The sequence below is a fragment of the Carcharodon carcharias genome, chromosome 3 (genome assembly GCF_017639515.1).
Source record: "Carcharodon carcharias isolate sCarCar2 chromosome 3, sCarCar2.pri, whole genome shotgun sequence".
Taxonomy (NCBI): Eukaryota; Metazoa; Chordata; class Chondrichthyes; order Lamniformes; family Lamnidae; genus Carcharodon; species Carcharodon carcharias.
In genome coordinates, this window is record NC_054469.1 from 151797962 (window position 1) to 151817899 (window position 19938).

General features: G+C 41.1%; 1 protein-coding gene across 3 annotated transcripts in view; it reads right to left on the reverse strand.

Annotated features, from left to right (window-relative positions):
* Nucleotides 1-19938, reverse strand: part of rbms3 (RNA binding motif, single stranded interacting protein) — a 699194-nt gene that overhangs the window by 190622 nt on the left and 488634 nt on the right. For all 3 annotated transcript variants that reach the window (XM_041183426.1, XM_041183425.1, XM_041183427.1), the window contains exon 6: nucleotides 11745-11824. In XM_041183426.1, coding sequence (XP_041039360.1) covers nucleotides 11745-11824 — 80 coding nt within the window. The remainder of the gene's footprint in view (nucleotides 1-11744; nucleotides 11825-19938) is intronic.

The following is a 19938-nucleotide window of genomic DNA, read 5'->3' on the forward strand; positions in this document are numbered from 1 at the left end:
TTTTGATATTTTTCATAGCTGAAACTGCCGAAAGTTTCAGGAATTGGAAGTAATCAGAGTGTCGAGTTTGACATCTTTGAGGGTCCAATTGTGGAATACCTGAAAGCAACCTTGCAAGACCATTCAGGGTCATTTACTAGTTTCATTGGTGACATGAATCAGATTCTATGTAAATTAAGAAAGATAATAGAAGTTTTTCATATGTCTCTGTTCATGTCCTTACACTTAAAAAGGTAATAGTTTGGTTTTGGGCACTTTTGGCAATTTTGATCTGAAGTTGGAGCAATTATAGACTGGGTGGTAGTTGGACATTCCTGAAAGTCAACAGTGGGCTTTTGAGGATTGGGCAAGGAGTGTCTATAAACAAGTTTTGGGGTAAATAGAGAGGTTATCGAAGGAATCATGCCATTATCCACAAAGTGCTTACGGAGTCAGGTAGAAGCTGTGAAGAAGTAACAACAGAAAGAATAAATTATAGACAGAGTGATCAGTGCAAATATTATGGACTATGGAGTGTGTTATTGAGGCAGGTTGAGTTTGTGATGGGGTTTTGGGGTCTGTGGAGCTACTGAATGGAAGCTAAAGGTGGTCTTTTGGAGCAGTTATCATACCAGAGTGGAGACTATGCAGTGGGTCTTTAGGGCAGAATTTATTAGAATCAATATTTTCTGTTGGTGCAATCTGTGAAGGAACTAATATTGGGTTTGAATGAAGATATTCTTAATTATTCATCCTGTATGGTGCAAAGTGATATAAATAAATAAGAACCATTACATTCCTAAATGAAATTACATCTTGCTGTTGTCAGAAACAATGCACAGTTCTGTTACCAGAGGCAAATTCTCCACAGATTGGAATCATAAAGCTTTGCAGAGAAGCATCGTTTCCTGAACTGTTTATTTTCTTCAAGTCACAGCAAGTGCTGTCCAGGACTAAACTCATTTAGCACATGGACCAGGACATGGTACACCTGCCAAGATGCAGCAATTGACTAAAATAGTTCACCGAGCAGTTATATAAACTGAAGCAGAGAATCAAAATTTCAAAAACAAATATTTGGACATGAACAAACTGATTTTAAAGCACTAAGTTCCTTTCTTTCACAGAGACACCATTCAGTAGACATGGAAGCTATGAATCTCTCAATACTTCATGAAGTAAGGCCAGAGGTGGCAGATAAAGAAGGCATTGCAACAGACAGTGACCATCCCATGAATACCTGCTGGACCTGAATTGGCTCTTCCTAGAGAGCGAGGAGAAACAATCCCTTACAGTGCTGAGTGATCTCTTGGGGCAGGATTTTAGGTCCTGCACCTAACCCAAATCGGGCATAAAATCACGGATGATGGTGTCAGGCGAGCGTCCTGACGTCATCATGCACTCTCGCGATACTTCGATCTACAGGCACACGTGAGAGTCAGCAGCACGTCCGCCGACAATGAAGAGGCACATTAACGCCCTTAATCAATTCAGTTAAATCTATTTTTCATTGCCCACTCAACTGTTTGGGTGGCAGACGGGCAAATCGGCCAGGCGGCTTTTGCAATTTTTTTAGGAAACCTCATCCACAGGCGGGATGAGGTTTCCAACAGTAATTTTAAAAAAAATATAATGATTAAACATAATTTTTAATATGTCCCTGTTAATGTGACTGAGTCACACATGGGGACATGTTTCTCTCATTTTTAAAATCTTTGTTTTTGAATCCACAGTTCTTCAGCTCCCTGAGGCAGCTCTGTGCCTTCAAGGACCTTTCAGTGTGTGCTCCCCTGCACATGTGCAGACTTTAGCGCTCAGGTTCCTCCCGGCCCCACCCTGGCAGCGCTGAGCTCCTCAGCACGTCATTCATGTTGGCTGGCCGTTAATTGACCAGATAGCGTGAAATCGCTGTCGGGGTCCGATCATGGGTTGCAGTCCATTTCCCAACCACTCCTGGGCCCACCCGAACTAACAGAAAATCCTGCCCTTGGAGACTGAGGTCCTAGAGAATAATTTTTCTTTACTATTGATGGGTGCACCTTACAAAGTGCATCTCATGGGGAGGCAGTGGCGTAGTGGTATTGTCACTTGGCTGGTAATCCAGAGACCCAGGGTAATGTTCTGGGGACCCGGGTTTGAATCCCACCACAGCAGATGGTGGAATTTGAATTCAATAAAAATCTGGATTTAAAAGTCCAATGATGGCCATGAAACCGTTGTCGATTGTCGTAAAAACCCATCCGGTTCAATCATGTCAATCTGAGTTCCCATTAAAGTGCTGCATGAGACGGAGAGCCTTATGGTGACCTGCGAGACATGGTGCTCTGGGATTTCGGCCCAGTTGTAATAACAGCAGCAATACAAAGAACAGCCTTCTAGCCCTCACATCCCACACAATCCCCATGCCCCACTTCACGCCCCCCCCCCCCCCACCCCCCCCCACCATGGCCCTATACAGCCCCCCCTCGCACCCCCCTTCCCCACCTCGCACCCCGCCCCATGGTCTTTTATATCCCTCCATGCCAAGCTACAGCACTTCCATACCTATTCACCCACTATACACTCTGTACAGAACCAATGAACACTCTCATGACAATAGGATGTGTGAAAAGGCTTTTAAAAAGTCACTCATTTGTAAATTTCTACTTTCTTTTAAAAAAATCCTTTTAGTACAGCCCTATAAAAATGTCAGTCATCCAGACCCTTTTAAGTATCAATAGCAGAACCTGCAAACACATGAAAGCTCTTCATCTTATGTAAATAAACATAGTGCAATTGACAGAGAGCAAGAGTTATCAATCAAGCAATGTCTTTCCTTGGGCTCAGCTGTTTCAACAATATAATGGATGTCTGGGTTCTTAGCCAAGAATGTATAATAAGACTTTGGGCATGGTGGGTATGAGTGGCTATGGAGGGTGGGTGGAGGGGGCATAGCTTGGCATGGAGGGCATGGGTAAGATCTTTTGAACTTACCTTTCAAAAGGTTTCCTCATTTAGACTATGGTTCACAAAACCTCTGAGGGTCTGTCAACCACGAGTCCTTTAAAAGCTGGCCCGACTCCATGAAAATTCCGGGAGCATAGGAGATGTATATGCCCACAATGGAGCCGGCCAGTTTGGGAATGTAGGGGGCTGGCTCATGACCCTTAACCCATTCTGTTGTAAACTGGGGGGGGGGGGGGGGGGGGGGGGGGGGGGGGCACTGAGAATGGGGTTGTAATTCCCGGAATCAGGTCCCAGCTACAGTTTTTTCACCACAGGAGTTTTCCTGACTCCATGAAAATCCAGCCCTAAATGTTGGTGCAGTTTAAGGTCTTTAATATGATCAGTTCTGTATTGTGACATTTACCTCCCTGAACTGCCAAGAGACACTGGAGTGTCTATTATTTTATATCTATTATTCCAAATGGCTATCATATGTGGCACTTCAATTAGTTATATAAAAGACTAGCTGACTGTGTTTCTTTCTGAAAATGTTTAATCATCCTCCACCCAGGCACGGCAATGTCTGTCTTTGAGCTCAGAAGCTGATTTACAAGGCTGGTGCTAGAATAAAAACTATAACTATCATCTAAATTGTTACAATGAGTTTCTTCCCCGTAGACTGGATTTCTTACTTGGCGCACAATAATGGGGTTCCTCCTGCTGGAAGATCCAACTCCCATGCAATTTCAGAATTTTCTTCCTTGGCAATAGTCATCAAACATACATGTATCTACTCAATGGTCTTCTGTTACGGCACCTATTTTCCTTATTTGCTGGTAAAATGCAGCAGATGGGAAGTCTGTCTGAATAGTAAATTTTTGTCCTTTACTACACAAAATTTATTTCGCCATTTGTTTTTGTTGGCCTCATTCCCCAGCTATTCCTATCTCTTTTCTCAGTACCACAAAGAATGAAAAACAAAAATCAGGTTCTGCTGTCTCTCAGTTGGTTCCAAGCCTTTGAGATAGTTCTCCAAGATAGGAATGGGAACTTGGAATCCTATCAGAATCCTTATCGAAATCGAGTTTTACTGCTGCCAGCGCCACTAATGCTTGTTACCCACATGTGTAGGAACAGTACACAGGCTGATTATTGTGAATAACAAAGTTGTCTTTTTATCAGCAGACTTTAGATTAATTTGCTTCTCTGAGACTGACCAGGGGAGTTGCTATAATTAGTCCTCATCCTGTAATTCAGAGCCAGCCAGGGAAAGTAGTGGTAACAGACACAAACACACGTATGCATATTGCATTGGTTCAGTACACAAACAGGTACATAGAATGCAAAATAATTCACTTAGAGATGTCCAGGTCATTATTAGCATAGTACTTTTTTTCATGCTTTCACACAAGCATATGCTTCTTAAGGGTTTTGCTAGATCTCACCTTCCAAACTTTTTCAACCAGGAGTTTCAAAACAAATCTTCAAAAATAAAACATGTAATTTACCCTTTAGAAAAACACCAGATGCACTCCGTTGCTCAATTTGTCGCTTTACTCCTGAAGGGCTACAGTTCGCAGCTATTGTGTGAGCTACAAGTACTTCCAATCCTCTAATATCCTCACAAGCACAGTAACGCAGTCACACACAGCTCTGGTGTAATCAAGTTCTGCATCACCAAACATGGGATCATATAAGCCAAACTCCCAATCTTGTAACATCAGGCAGGGAAATGCTTCTTTATGGAAAGGAAAGGCGAGTAAAATGGAAAGGTGAGAAATCTCAAGTTCACTTGCACTTCACCTGATAGCTGACTGCACCATGGCATTAGTAGAGGTCTGAGAGAAGATCAGTTAACTGAGCAATAGCTTATGACGTTGAAAAAACATAACAAAAGAAATTACTTTAAAAAACTATTAAAATGGGGCTATATTAATCTGCATGAAAATTTGAATGAGTATAAATAGGAATAGGAGGCATGAGCTGAGATTTTGTGGTTAGAATAAGGGTAAAGCTATGAGCATTCACTGTCATTAAGTGATCTGCACATGTCCAGATAAATGTGAAAATTAGGAAGCTGCTGTCAGATTTGCCTTGTTCATTCATGAGCTAAGCTACACTGTTAGTTTGCCGAGTGATTCGGCATTGAAATACGTGCAAGGGTATGAAATTACAGTGCTTACTAGACATCTGTTAAAATGCCAGAAAAATTTAGCACTTACCTGTTCCAGTGTAAGTGAATTTAATAATTGATAAGTCTTAATTACTGCCAACCAACTTACCCCAGCAGTGAAAATTTACTTTTGTAAGTGTGAGTCTCGCTCCTTCAGATTTTAATTGTTGGAAACTTTAATACATTCTATCTCTTATTATTAAAAAAGCGATTTTAGCGCTGACACCCCCGTTTCCACCAGGTTGCAGCTGGTCAGCTTCAGAGAGCTCCAAATGGCCGCCCACTCCCATAAAATTCTTGGGAGGTCAGAAGGCAAGCTCTCAATGAGCTCTTTAATGATCTCAATCTGCCCAATTAATGAGGTGGACGAGTTCAGATTTCTTCCCCACCCCACACCCCCTCCACACTCTTCCTTGTCCTCAGGTAAGGCATCAAAGTCAAGAACAGAGGCGGCAGACTGGCATGCAGGCTGCCTTTTTTCTTTTGCCGACCTACCTCTGTTCTGTCCCGATTTGGGACAGGAAAATCCATCTGTGTGTGTCTCAGTTAGAGTTCTTCAATCTGATTGGTTAAAGAGATAAGCCATTACCTGCCCTGTTAAAACAGGCCCCAGATCCCCTGTTTTGGCTCTGATTACCAAAAACTGCAGTGTATAAGTGTCACGAACGGCGAGCACTGTTAGTTAGCCACTGACTGCAAAATCCAAGCCTTTGGGTAATTGTAAGTGCTGTAGAATCAGGTTATGGAAGTAGATGCTGAGCGAACCTCACAAGCACAGGTGCCTGCAACTTCATTGTTTCATAAAGATAAATGATCTTGATGCAAAAGCAACTGTAAAATTTATTTGTAGCAGACATTACTGAAATAACGGGAATAATCAGAATAAAGGATGCAGTTAACAAATTACAAAAAAGGTTTAGATCAGTTATGGAATGAAGCCAATCAATGGCAAATTAAATTTAATGGTGGCAAATGTCACACATTGCATCTTAGCTAACAATAAGATAGGTAGCTTAGGAATACAATAAAGGAAATACAATTAGTTCTGAAAGATTTATAAAGGGACACGTGTGTAATAATAATCTTCTGAGTTTTCCTGTTAAGACAATGTGGTGAAGCAGTTCAAAAAGTAAAGAAAATGTTGGGATCAGAAGAGTGGAGGATAACCTGCCCAGGATTATGCTGAGGATTTATAATGCACTAGGCATACTCCACTTGGAGTGCAGTTTTGTTATGTTAAAAATGAAATTGCTTTACTAAGAAAGGTGCAGAGAAGAGCAACAAGTATAATCCAACTGTCATGAGCCACAGGGAAAGTTAGAAGATCTCAGACTCAAAAGCTTAGGTGCTTTCAGGGGAATTTCAAAAAAGCACAAAGTACAAGTCTTAAATGCACTAGATATGAATGACTAAGAATATTATTTCAAAATAAATCAGAACCAGATTTAAAATTTCTAGCAGATATTCAAAAATAATTATTCAGAGAACGAAAAAATGTTTAGAATAATCCCATTTTTTGCACAGAGCCAAAGGAAAGGGGATACATTTTAATAATGGACAATGGTGTAAAAGAGATTATTTTGAATTGCTGTCTATTATATGTGATGGCTGGTGTATATAACCAATGGCTAATTTGACATTGCCTGATTTATACCATCATCCATAGTTAAAATTACCCCATTGGACACTTTGAGATGCAGTTGTGTTAAACTTAACTTAGGGGCATGAAAACTATAGGGACAATCTCAACAAATCAAAAGGTCTTTTTCTTCATCCTTTAGTTTTTCATATGTCCTTGTGACAAGGTGTATTTTACTCCACTCTTCCCAATAAAGTCATTTCTGATAAGTTCAGTGTTTGCATCTGGGTGAAGTGTGAAAGCACCCTCCATTGACTTCTATCTGTTTGACAAAAAGCCCTTGCAGCCTTAACAAAAGAAAATACAGAGCACTAATGGAGAAACCATTATCTGAATATTTACAAGTTTCAAAATATCAGCATCTAAGTTGAGAACTGAGACTAACATAAACAGCAAAGCTACTACAGAAAACCTATGCTCATTTGATTTTGAAGTTCAGGCTGGAACTGTTTAAATCACATGAGTCTGTTTAAAATTACTAGTTAAAGCTTTCATAACATAGTAACCAGAGAGGTGTGCCAGGACTGAAAAGACCAACTAGGCCAGGTTCCTGAACGCTATTCAAATCAGGAGTTCAAATTTTTATTAGACCTATACACCATATAATCGTCCATACCTGTTATATAGAAGCCGTAAACTTCCAGATGTTAAACTGATATTAAGTACTTATGCACACTGTGACTTTCTAATACTGAAGGTGTATTTTTTTCCCCCACATACCGAGTTGCATTAAGTCCAGGCATTGCATTGCACCCATTACATCAATCTAAAATTCTCTTTAAGTGCATAACTCATGTATACATGAAATATTAAGAGATACACCTGCCTCCTTTCAGGTTTGTGCTCACTTGCAAGAGGGAACAAACCAATAGAGCTTCTACAAAGATCACTGCTAATTTCCCTTTGAATACAAGGATTGTTCATCTGCAGTGCCTTCTTGACATGAATGTGTGCCCACTGTGAATATCAATTAATACTTGGATACACAACAACACTCAAATGCCTGTCATTGGTGAGTTTGAGCTATGCTCACATTTTATCCAATTTTGTAATTGTCTCTCCAAAAACGGAAAAATTGCCAGGCCATTCACACAACATGGTATCTTTCTTAAAATAGCCACATTATTAGCCACCTAGCATGAGGATGAGTCGAGGATAGGAAAATACCTGCAGTTACAACACAACATCTTCCATCACCAGCTGCAACAGGAAACGCAGCAGCTTTTGCAAGGTTAAAACGCACATGTGTAGGGTAATATCAACCACTTTGTAATTTCATGGGGCAGAATTTTGCCCTTGGCGTGTGGGCTCAGCAGGGGCAGGCGGGGGTGGTCCGGAAGCTGTCCGCAGCCTGTGATCAGCACCGCACCGCGATTTCACGCTGGTGGGCCAATTAAGGCCCACCCAGCATGGAACACGAGCGGCAGCGCTCAGTGCTACCTGTGTGGGCGGTGGGAGGAGAGCAAGCAGGCCAAGCACGAACATTGCGCATGTGCGCAAAAGAGCACTTCAAACTCCCTGAGGCACGGAGCTGCCTCAGGGAGATGAAGCGCTGTTTTAAAAAAGAAATAAAGAAAATAAAACTGTCATAAAACATATCCCCTCATGTGAATGTCATGTTTTTAATTCAAGTGTAAGATTCTTATTTGATTTTTATTTGTTTTAGGAAACCTCACCCTGCCCGTGGATGAGGTTTCCTAAAAGGTGCAAAGGCCTCTTGGCCTTCTTGCCTGCCCACCAACCATGAGATTGGACGGGCAGAGTAAATTAGAATTTAATTATCTTTTTAATGGCCTTAACAGGGCAAGTGTGCTGCCAACTCCAGCACATGCCCGACGAGCAGAATATGTTTGACTTTACTGCCATTGCAGGGCTAGAAGGTTAAATTTACACCCAAACAGCTGCCTTAAAACTCTGTAAACCTCAACTTTTCCAGATTTCTCATCTGGCTGATGAAATGTCTATTCTGACAATAATAGTGTAATAGAAATATAGTGAAAAGCATAAGAAATATTCATCTTTAAAGAATGTTAATGTGGACTGTCAAGCAATAGATGTAAACTGCACATATAACTTAGCATTCTGACAGTTTTCTTAAAATGATAAAAATGCAAATTTCTGATGCATTGAGAGGAACAAAAGCAAATGCATTGGCAAGAACATTTTCATTAATCAAGCACAAATATGTCAAAAAATCTGGAAATTTTTAATTGGAGTTTTTAAAATGTTGTTGCCCACATTATTCAAGTATCTCTATAGACATGTGGCCTCCAAATATATGTGACCTTCCTTCAACTAATGAAGGAGGATAAAAATACATGTATCCCACACATAGATATACACACGCACTGCTGTTAAAAGAAAGGTTACCCTTTTCACTGCTCAAACTGTAAAGGAGCAAATTTAACCTTGCCGATCTGGTAAAAAACGATGCACATAGGTGGTTAAAATAATGGGAAGTATTCAGCGCTCCAATAGTGAAACATTCCCACCTGCCACCATTTTAACTGTGCAGTTTTGTTTAGAAGACTGAAGGCCCGCCAGAAGCAGGTAGAACCCCATGAATACATGCAAATCAAGGTCCTATTATGCAATAAAACCCAGTGGCTATTTTAATGTGAAGCACAGAGAGCTCCTATCCCCCAGTGCCTATGGAAACCCACCAGAAACAGTGTGGAGAAAATGAGGAGGCGGCTGGTTTCCTGCCATGATCAGGTGAGCAACCCATTAATCAGATAAGGCTTGAGAGTTAAAATGGCCTGGTCCTTACATGAACACATTGCAAGGGCGTGTTGCTTGCCCCACTCCCACCTGCTCGATTCCAGTGTGGAGTTTTCATTTTAGAAAATCAGAAATAGATATTTTCACCCTTAATTAAGAAGAAACCTCTAGAGCTACACATCAGAAAATGCCAGACTGTAGGTAGCTGCTTTGTAAAGCTCTTCAAATAGAAAGGAAAGCACTGATTCCACAAGTTATTTGAACTGAGAGGGTGATTAGTCTGTGCTTTTCCTTATGCTTTGGTCATACAAATTGGGAATAATACTGATTAAATAAACAGATCCAAAGGAAGCTCTGCACTAAATGAGCTGAAGATTACCAGCACCATTAGGGACGGGCTTGGAGTCAGAGGTAAAATTACAAGTTTGGAGTGCCCATCAATTCCTTGCTGCCACAGCATTTTACCAGGGTTAGAGGGCCCCTCCACCGTATGGGAGGACTGCTTGGTGAACTCTGGCAACCTCGTGGGGTTGGGGCAGATGAAGTAGGGGTACATAATTGGGCACTATGGCCCATGGAGGCCAACCCGCAGCAACCACCTTCTCACCCACCCTTAGCAACTCCCCACAATCCCCACCTCACTGGGGCCTGCCTGACTGGCCCTGGCAACCCCAGACCCCATTTACCAGTTGTGAGGCGGAGTGCTCCCAAGGTGCCCTCCCTGGCAGTCCTGATAGAGGCCGTCACTCATTGTGGTGCTGCTGAGACTGCTGAGCTCCTAGTCCTCCAATTGGCCTTCAGCCTTTGGGGGAAAATGTGTGTCCTTTACAGGAGCCCCGACAGCAACTAATTAGTTGCCGGATGACTGAAAAATGTGCCCTTGGATCCAGCAAATGGCCAAGGAAGGCTTGCTGCTGGCTTTCAGGCCCACTGTCAGGGCCTGCTGCCATAACGCCAAAATTCTGGCCGATGTGTTTGACTTTATCTGTATGGAGGTTTAGTAATAAATGACATTGCTTAATATCACAGAATAGCACAGACAAACGAACACTAGTAGACCAGCTGTCTGCCTATTCAGGCAGGGACAGAAAACAATAAGGAGGACAATAAAAACTAACAATACATAAATTTAAAAAAATACATAGCAGTGTTATTTTCTAACATGGGTTCAAGATCAAAGGGGTGAAACTGGCCTTCCATGGTGGCCCAAGACAGATGATAATGAATCAGCAGCCCATTTGACTGCAATAAGAATGGAAATTAGGTGAGGTATAAAACAGGCTGCAGACTCATTGGGCAGAATCTTACGAAGCCCACAAAGGCAGTTTGGAGGTGGAGCTAGGAGGGAAAACTGCAAAATCCAGGACGGATCTCTGACAAGATTTTGTCAGAGGCAGGTGAATAACAGAAGCAGTTACCCACCAGACAGTGGTGGGTAGCCAATGATTAAGGATTAAGGGTCTGTTGAGGAGAATGGGGGTGCGGTGGGGGAAATCTGCTAGGATGTTCCTGACATTGGAGTGACTTGCCTTCAAGTGCCACGCCTGGCAGCTCCATGCAGGTGGCTGACTGGAGGAAGGGGAGGCCCTCTGCCCGAATGAGGGTTCATCGGGAGGAGTTTCCTCTCCACTCTGAAAGGCCTATCAACTTCTGCCCTCATTAGTTTTGAATTTAATGCACACCTCGGAGGGTGCCTCCATTTTGAAGCGCTCTTGCGCTCTCCTTGTTGGCTGAGCAGTGCCCAGCTCTCCTGGTGGGACTGCTGGGTGACCATCCAAAGCTCCAAGCACTCTGATTGGGCCTCAGGAACCTACTCACTAGGCAGCCTAATAGGACACTTCTGGGAAGATTGCACAGGCTGATGGGACTCAAGACTTTCAGGGAGGGAACACGTATTTGTCCCTGATGGATGAATTTTTTCAAAGAAGACAAAATTCCCCGTTTCACCCAATTTGTGCTACTGCCTATTTCAACTCCTAAATTCCCACAACATCAGACATTTAATCTGGGAGTGATAATATCATCAAATCACAAATCAGACAAGAGACAAATACAACAGTCAGATATAATTTTTACAGTTAAAATATTGCTTTTATATACAGTACATTTCATCAAACAAGTGGGTGAGAATGATTACAATGAAAATAAACTCTGCTTAAAGTTAAGGGAATAGTAAAGTATTCAAGCTTGAATATTGCATTCAAATCATCTGAACCCTTGTCTTTTTCACATGCTCATTCACAATTCTATATTAACTCCATTTCCTGATTTATAATAATAAAAATAATAATAATAAAAAGGTCATACCTGGTACACCTGGTGGCATTTTCAGATATTTTCCATTAAAATGTTGAATTACTACTTCACATTTCTCAGTGGACTCCATTCTAGATATAAAAAAAGGGGTTGAATGGTACTATGTAATGCAGTGACTAATAATGTGGACACAAATACATTGTACTTTGCTCAGAATATATTTTCTATTCTGCAGTGTGAGTGTGACATTTCACAACAGCTCTTTTTTTATGGCAGCGACACATTGTACAGAGGTTGCATCAGAGGAGCAATACGCCACCAATATTATGGACAATTTAGAAGCATATATTAGCTGCAAGCCTGTCCTAAAGTCACTTCATCAGGAGCCAAGAGGATAATAATACCAGGACAGGTTTCTACCAGCAACTGCGCCCCTGGGTTTTTTTTTGATTTCTTGCATTGTTGTACCTAATAAAATGGAGTCTGTTCCAAATCATTGACATGAAAAGTTTATACAATGATTAGTGTCCATTAGCAGAGTCAAAGCAACAGAAAGTTAGTGTAATTATTGACCAATCACCAACAGTGTCTAACCATGATCTATCTATAGAGAAAATCAAGGGCAAGCATATATATCAAGGATATTTCATTATAAATTAAACAGATAGTTTAACTTACTTACGTCCTCCTTTTCATTAGGTACTGGTGCATTTGCAAGAGTTCAGAAAAGAATAGCAAGGCAAGTTGTGACAAGGAGATGCACACAACTATACTCATTGGAGAATGGAAGACTGAAATGAAGATATTTGAATTGCTGAGGCATAGAAATATAGAAGCAATACTAACTTGCATTTATATACAGCCTTTAACATTGTATAATGTCCTATTGTGCCTCACATTAGTGTTATGAAACAAAATTTATGAAACAAAATTCAACACCAAGAGCAAAAGGAAATATTTTAGGACAAGTGACCAAAATCTGGTCAAAACACTAGACTTTAAGGAGCATCTCAAAGAGAGAAAGGCAGAAAGGTTAAGGGAGAGAATTTCAGAACTTAGGGCTGAGGGAGCTGAAGGCAAGGCTGCCATGATGGAGCAAAGGTAATCGGGGATGCTCAAGAGGCAAGAATTGGAGAAGCACAGAGATCTGGAAGGTTGTAGGGATGTAGGAAATTAGAGAGATAGGGAGGACCAGGCCATGGAAACATTTGAAAACAAGAATGAGAATTTTAAAATCAATGCATTGTTTGACCGGAAGCCAGTGTAGGTCAGTGAGCACAGGTGATGGGTGAATGGCATTTGGTGCAAGTTAGAATGTGGGTAGCAGACATTTGGATGAGCTCAAGCTTACACAGATCCATATTAGTGTCTCATGAGCTGTTGCCTAACACCAGGGAATAATGGCATAGGATGTTTAGAAAAAATAATTCATAAAAGTTCAGAATTCAAAAATTCAAAAGTAATTCATAAACAACCAATGCATTATAAACCTTGCAATGTTATGTAAACAAAAATTTGAATGAATTAGTTCTGTTTCTTTCAGTACTTACTTGACAGGAACTATGTTTAACTTGTACTTAACGTGAATGGGGAATTTGAAGACGCTGGTTAAATTTAACTGGCTTCATGTAAGACTGCAGATCAGAAGAACTTTTTATCAATTGTATTGGATATGTGGCATAGAAAATAAAGAAATTAATATTTTGATAAATGCCTCAATAAAATAAGTAAATAAATATCATTTAAGACCAGGATGGAATAAGTATAGACATAGATGTTCAAATACTTTTATAGAATATAATTGTTGGGATCGTTGATGAGTCACTTATGAAACACAACTAGTCAGAATTGATCAGTGTAAATTGTCAGATAGATTAATAGCCTGGAGCTTCAATGGATTATCTTTGGAAACTGTTGAAAACCTGCCTAGGCTTGATCTTTTTCCGGGTTTTTAATGGCTGGTTTCCTCCCTGTGGAGAGAAAGGGGCTTGATAGGTCAAATAGCCTTTCACATCCTTCCATTCCTTAAGCTTGCAACTTACTGTTGCTGTATAACAGACTGAAATGTATTTATGCTTGGAGACAATGGCAGCAGTCTCTGGGCTTGCAATGAGGAGATTGAGCCTACCAATGTCCTAGAAAGGTGCTGAAGGTACTAGGCTGTAAAGTTATGCAGTAAACTGTTCGCTTCCTTTTAAGTTGAAAAGTAATTGGGATCATGATTTCTAGCATTTCTACCTAGATACAAGGTTAATGTGATTCAGGTTGCCATAAGGAAGGCAGCAAAGGAATTCATTTTTAATATCAGGTTACAGGCTTTCTTACAAATCAATGAATCGCAAAGACAAATAGCAGAGCTTCTGTGTGGTCAGCAGAAATAAAAGGCTAATTGGCTTTGTGAGTTACCACAGCCAGATGTAGGAGGGAAATGCTCTCTAGTTGAAGGGACAAACCTGTAGCCTTCTACGGATTCCAAGAGATTTGCTCTGGCATGGCCAGGGGAACAAAAATCATCCAAACAGGCTTTACTGCTGCAGTTGGATTAAAGAAATGCTCCAAAAACTAAGGAAAACACCTGAAGATCGTCACTCAAAGTTACTACCTGGCAAAATGGGGGGATAGAGAACCTTTTGGAAGCTGGGACAAACTGTGGACTGTTTGCTAAAATGACTGTAATTCTGTGGAGAGCGCAATGGGTGGTAGGTATAAAAGGGGAATGCTCCTCTCTGTCGATTAAAGTATAAGTTGCCAACAAAACAAAAGTAGTGTTCAGTTGTAGTACTTTTCGTAATTTGTTGCAGTACAAGTTTTAAAACATGAAACCTTGATGTATCATTCTTTCAGCTATTAAATGGAAGTTCAAGTTTCTTATTAAAAATTGTTAGTCTCTATGGAGATCAAAGCTATAGGCCTGAACTTCCTTGGAGTGGCAATCATAATCAGATTGCCACGCCGCTCCTTGTTTCTTACCTGGAGATCTAGCCTCCCTTTCTCACTGGACATTCCAACTCAGACTGGGCGAGAGCTGTCTCATGCAGTGGATGCCCAAGAACTTGTGTCGATGGCTGGAGAGTCGGAGGTAAGGAAGCCACGTCCCCTTTTTTAATGGCATTAGCTTAAAGGTCCAGCCACTTTCAGAAGCCACGGAGAGGTTTGTAAGGTAGGTGGATAGGATTGGAAGGTGCAGGGGGTTGGGGGGGCAGTCAGTTGGTGGGGTAGGCGGTTGGGTAGTCAAGGGTGTCAAGGATCCAGTGGTCAGTCGTGTGTGGGGTTTAGGTGGTCGAGGCGAGAGCAGGCATTTGTGGGGGGGCTCTCGGGTGATCAGTGGGTGGGGTCGGTTGGTTGGGGGGGGGGTCAGGTGGTCAGTGGGGTCTGGGTGTTTGCAGGGTCAGATGGTCAGTCAGGGAGTCGGGTGATCAGTGGGGGTTGGGGTCAGGTGGTTGGGAGAGGTGGTCAGCGGGGGAGTTTCGTGGTCAGGGATGTCCCGTGGGCAAGTTGGGGTGGGTGGGGGACAGTTAGTGAGGGAAGTCCCGGCAGGGGTCAGTACTATAGTAAACCAGGAATTACAAGTAGTTTTAATTCTAACTTTTTCTAGGTAACTATTCTGGTAAGACAGTCGGAACCATCCGAAGATTTCAATTTATATCATACTTTCGGATGGTTCCTAGTACAGGGCAATTGCCAAATGGAAGTTTGAAATTACCAGACAATTGCCGTGCAATCCTTACCTGGGGACTTCCAGAGGTGTGGGGGAAGCTCCCCAGCGCATCTTTGGTGCACCCCCCCCCCCCCCCCCCCCCCCCACCAAATTACAACGCCCTGAAGCTCAGAAGTTACGGGCCAAAGTCTTATTTTTCTGAACGTTAGAGAGCACGGGGTGAACCTCTGAGAGGTTAAATTTATGATCATTCCCACAACATCTGCAGAAGTGTCATAGTAACCCAGAAAAAGACGTAAATGTCATTTCTCAAGTTTCTGCAGATCTCTGTCAATGTTATGGTGGGAAACTTTGAGAACCCATGTGGAAATTCAATCCTTAGCTGATTATGCAACAGAAATATTAATTAATATGTTAATTTGATATTATTTACATTTGCAAAAAGGGCCTTCTCCAGTAACTGTAAGGCAATCAATTCTAACTTTATAAACTTTTTAAAGTGCAGCTAAATCACCCATGATCTAACATTACATTGAAAGGAAAAGTGTATTGTACTAAATGATCATTAAGATTTCAGCCCTGAACTAAAGCAAAAGTGTAATCAGCTATTGGCTATGCACATGTGAATGCAACAAAAATTGTTCGAAACTCCTCTGTTTGCTGTTTCAGTAACATATTTAAAATGTGTACCACCTCATTAAAATAATTGACAAAGGAATATTACACTTGCAATGGTTTTTATATTACAGTTTGAATTCAGTAACCACGAACCCTGGGATCTTAAAAAACTGTTAGAAAACTGGGACATATGATCTTTTGTTAAACCCAACAGACAAGTATAGCAGGTACAGATTGATTATCAGTACACATGTAGTGATATGCTGTATGCTCACCAACTCTGCCACTGTACAAGCACAAAAATCATCATTGTCATTCCATCAAAGATTGGCAGAAGGGAGAGTTGAACACGACAATCTCGATGACATCAATTTTCCCCCTTTGTCCTCTCCTCCCCTTCAGCACTTCATTCCATTTAGCAGTTCAGATTACGATTTATCTGCCTAACAAAGGCAGATCTATCCTAGCTCTAGCCAACTTACACCTGAAATTCATACACTCATGGGTGATAAATGAAGAGGTTTATTCACTTAAACCAACCATCCTGAGACTTTGTTGAAATGGACCAATCATGGGCATATAGCCACATGCTAATTTTGTCAGAGGTTTTGTTTGAGTTCAATGCCAACCTATATTATTGATGCTTACTATTTAAAATAACCTATTGAAGCAACGAGCCTGACAAAATTGAGTCTGAGATCTTGTGTTTATGTTGGTTAGTTGGTGTCTGTAAGAAGTTCTATTACCTTGTGAACAGAATTAGTATATTTTAAAAAACCTCCAGTGGAAAGTTTAGGATTCATTTCTCTCTTCCTTTCAATTTCCCTTTGGATAATCTACCTTCCCAATTCTCTTTTGAAGAGTTGGCCTGTGCTGCAGCCCATTTCCATGGTTGGTGGCGGCCGTTTCCCTGAAGTACAAGAGCAAACTGGTCAACAGGCGATTCAACATGGAAGGCATTACCGCCAGTCCAATTCGGTCTTTATACAGCATGTAATTTCCACAAAGAACACTGAATAGTGATCAACAGTGGAGGTCCAGCATTATTGGATTGGAGAACTCAGCAAATCCATGTTTGCAAATTCAAATGTAGAGTATTAATTGGTGAATGCTTCTTTCCATAGCCTGGTTTAGTAGTACTGGAGTGTACACAACTGAGTTCTAGCCTCAGCTGGCATTAAAAATCAGCTTCCATCCTTAAGTGAATTGAATAATTTCTTGAACAGATTGTGAGATACAGCACTGCAAAGCTGTGAGGAAGAGGAGCTAAAGTTACAAGAGATGAAAAATTAGAATTAATTGGCCCATCATGCAATTCAGCCAATGACAGAGTTATCTTGGAAATAAAGTAAAGGGGCACAATCTGCCTTTCTAGCTACTTATCTAGTCAATGGTAAGAAACGTTCCTCTTCTAAATTACAACGATAGATTTTCTGTTCTGAGTTCTCCAATCTAAGCCAAGCTAATGCTGGAATACCTCAATTTGCCATTCTTGTTTATTCAATGTTTTTCCTGGAAATCACATATGCCAAAGTTCAAGTCAACTTTTTATTATCTGTTAGTCATTCATGAGATGTGGACGTCGCTGGCTAGGCCAGCATTTATTGCCCATTCCTAATTGCCCTTGAGAAGGTGGTGGTGAGCTGCCTTCTTGAACTGCTGCAGTCCATGTTGTGTAGGTACACCCACAGTGCTGTTAGGATTTTGACCCAGCAACAGCGAAGGAATGACAATATAGTTCCAAGTCAGGATGGTGAGTAGCTTGGAGGAGAACCTCCAGGTGGTAGTGTTCCCATGTGTCTGCTGCCCTTGTCCTTCTAGTTGGTAGTGGTTGTGGATTTGGAAGGTGTTGTCTAAGGAGGCTTGGTGAGTTCCTGCAGTGCATCTTGTAGATGATACACACCACTGCCACTGTGTGTCAGTGATGAAGGGAGTGAATGTTTGTGTATGGCGTGCCAATCAAGTGGGCTGCTTTGTCCTGACCGATGTCAAGCTTCTTGAGTGTTGTTGGAACTGCACTCATCCAGGCAAGTGTGGATGAAGTAGTAAGAAGAGAACTGGAATCTTTAAAAGCAAAAAATATACACAAATATCTACTTGACAGCTGATGCACAATGCAAAAAAAATTGTTTGGTGTTCTATGACACCATGACATCGTAGGAAGAGTTGTACAGAGAAATCAATGTTGAGACATACTTTCAAAAAGAGTTATCACACGTAAACTCCTCCAATAAACTACCTCGAGAGCTGAACCATACACTCCCTATTGCAGCTGTATGAAGAATGCACTCCTTTTCTCCTAGAATTTCTCAATTAGTTGATGTGAAATTCCAACAGATGTTATCAACAATCTGGCACACGCTTGGCTTTAAGTCAAGTGAAAACTTATCAGTCCTAACAAAGAGCAGCAGCACAAAGAAAGGAACACTGTTTACAGTTCTCCTTTCATGTGATGTTCAGTTACCACTACTGGACCTTTTGTCCCTGTGAACCCTTATGGGACTGCCATAACATGACTATGGGCAAGCTGACATTCTTTCAACTACCTGCTATGAATGTGGAGGGAAGAAATTTATCTTAACGCTGATCCTACTATGCTCCAAGTACCGCAGAAACTCTTCATAGCAAATTCTTGATTTCAATTACAAAATTCTGTTCCATCAACATTTCCATTGTATCTGGGGCCAGTTGATTGAGTGTTGTTGACTGACTGACTTACTGACCGATGAAACAGAGAAATCAGCAAGTTTCACTTCAGTTACACAGAATAATCAAGTCAACCTGAAGTCAATGAAGTTTCAATGTTCAGTCAAAAAGCAATTTCAAAATTCTTCTACAAAATGCACAATTTTCTTTTATTCTCAAGGCTGTGTTGTCAACTTGCCCTCAATGCTCTGAAAAGAATGGATTAGGATACTACTGCTTCCAATAGATGAACTGGAATGAACACAAAAAAAGGTGTAGATTGAGAGTTAGGTGTCGCAGGCCTTTGGGAGACTTTAGGCTTGGGAGGCAAGTGGCCACAATATTGACAATGTTCCTGCACAGCCCAATGGTTGGAAGGCTTGAACCACTTCCAGGTTCGGACCTCATTAATATTTTGCCAAACAGGAGACCTGTTGTAGTTCACTGGTTACCCATAATGGAAAATCAGCTGCTGTAACATGCATCCAGCAGGTGAACCCTGTTGTAGGGATAGCAGGCTGCATGGAGTCGGTGGGGAAATGTGAGAAAAGGCAGGCCAAAGATTTTTGTGGGGCCGGGGGGAGTTAATTTGGAAAATGTGACATTTTTCAGAATAGAAGTCTCTTAGTATTAGACTTTGCATTAAGACTAATCCATTTCATTAAAATACTGTATGGCACTATTCTCCTATCTTAATTAAATTCCAATTTAAATTATATAATAGATATCTCAATCATTTTGACACTTAAGGCAGAATTCTGAGATTCAATGGGGGAAAAAAACTGGAGGCAGTGGATTGGTCACCCTTTACATAACTTGCTTAAATCTGAGTTCAATAAAAAGGCAAATTGGGTGGGGGTGCAATCCACTGCACTCATTTTACATAGCCACCCAAACTGAAAGTTTTGCCCTTAATTTTGTTGTGATGGAGAAGTGAACCAAACTGGGTTTCATTTTAATTCCGTCATTGCAAAATATTTAATTTGCTGCAGATATGATTTTTAAACAATGAATGTAACAGACTCTATAACACATGAGTGGTGAAGTCAAGTCAGGTTCATGTGTATCTAAGAGAAGACTGGCTGGCTGCTTAATGACAGAGGTGGGGCCTTATGACCTTAAAACATTCTATTTTGGTAGCAGAAGAGTCAGGTATTTATTTCATGCCTCAGGTGAGTAGAGCTCTTAATAAATAACACATGCTTCCATATTAATGTTATGTGCCTGTCATATATGAACATTCTGCACATGCATCATCAGCACAGTGTAAACTCTCCTGCAAAC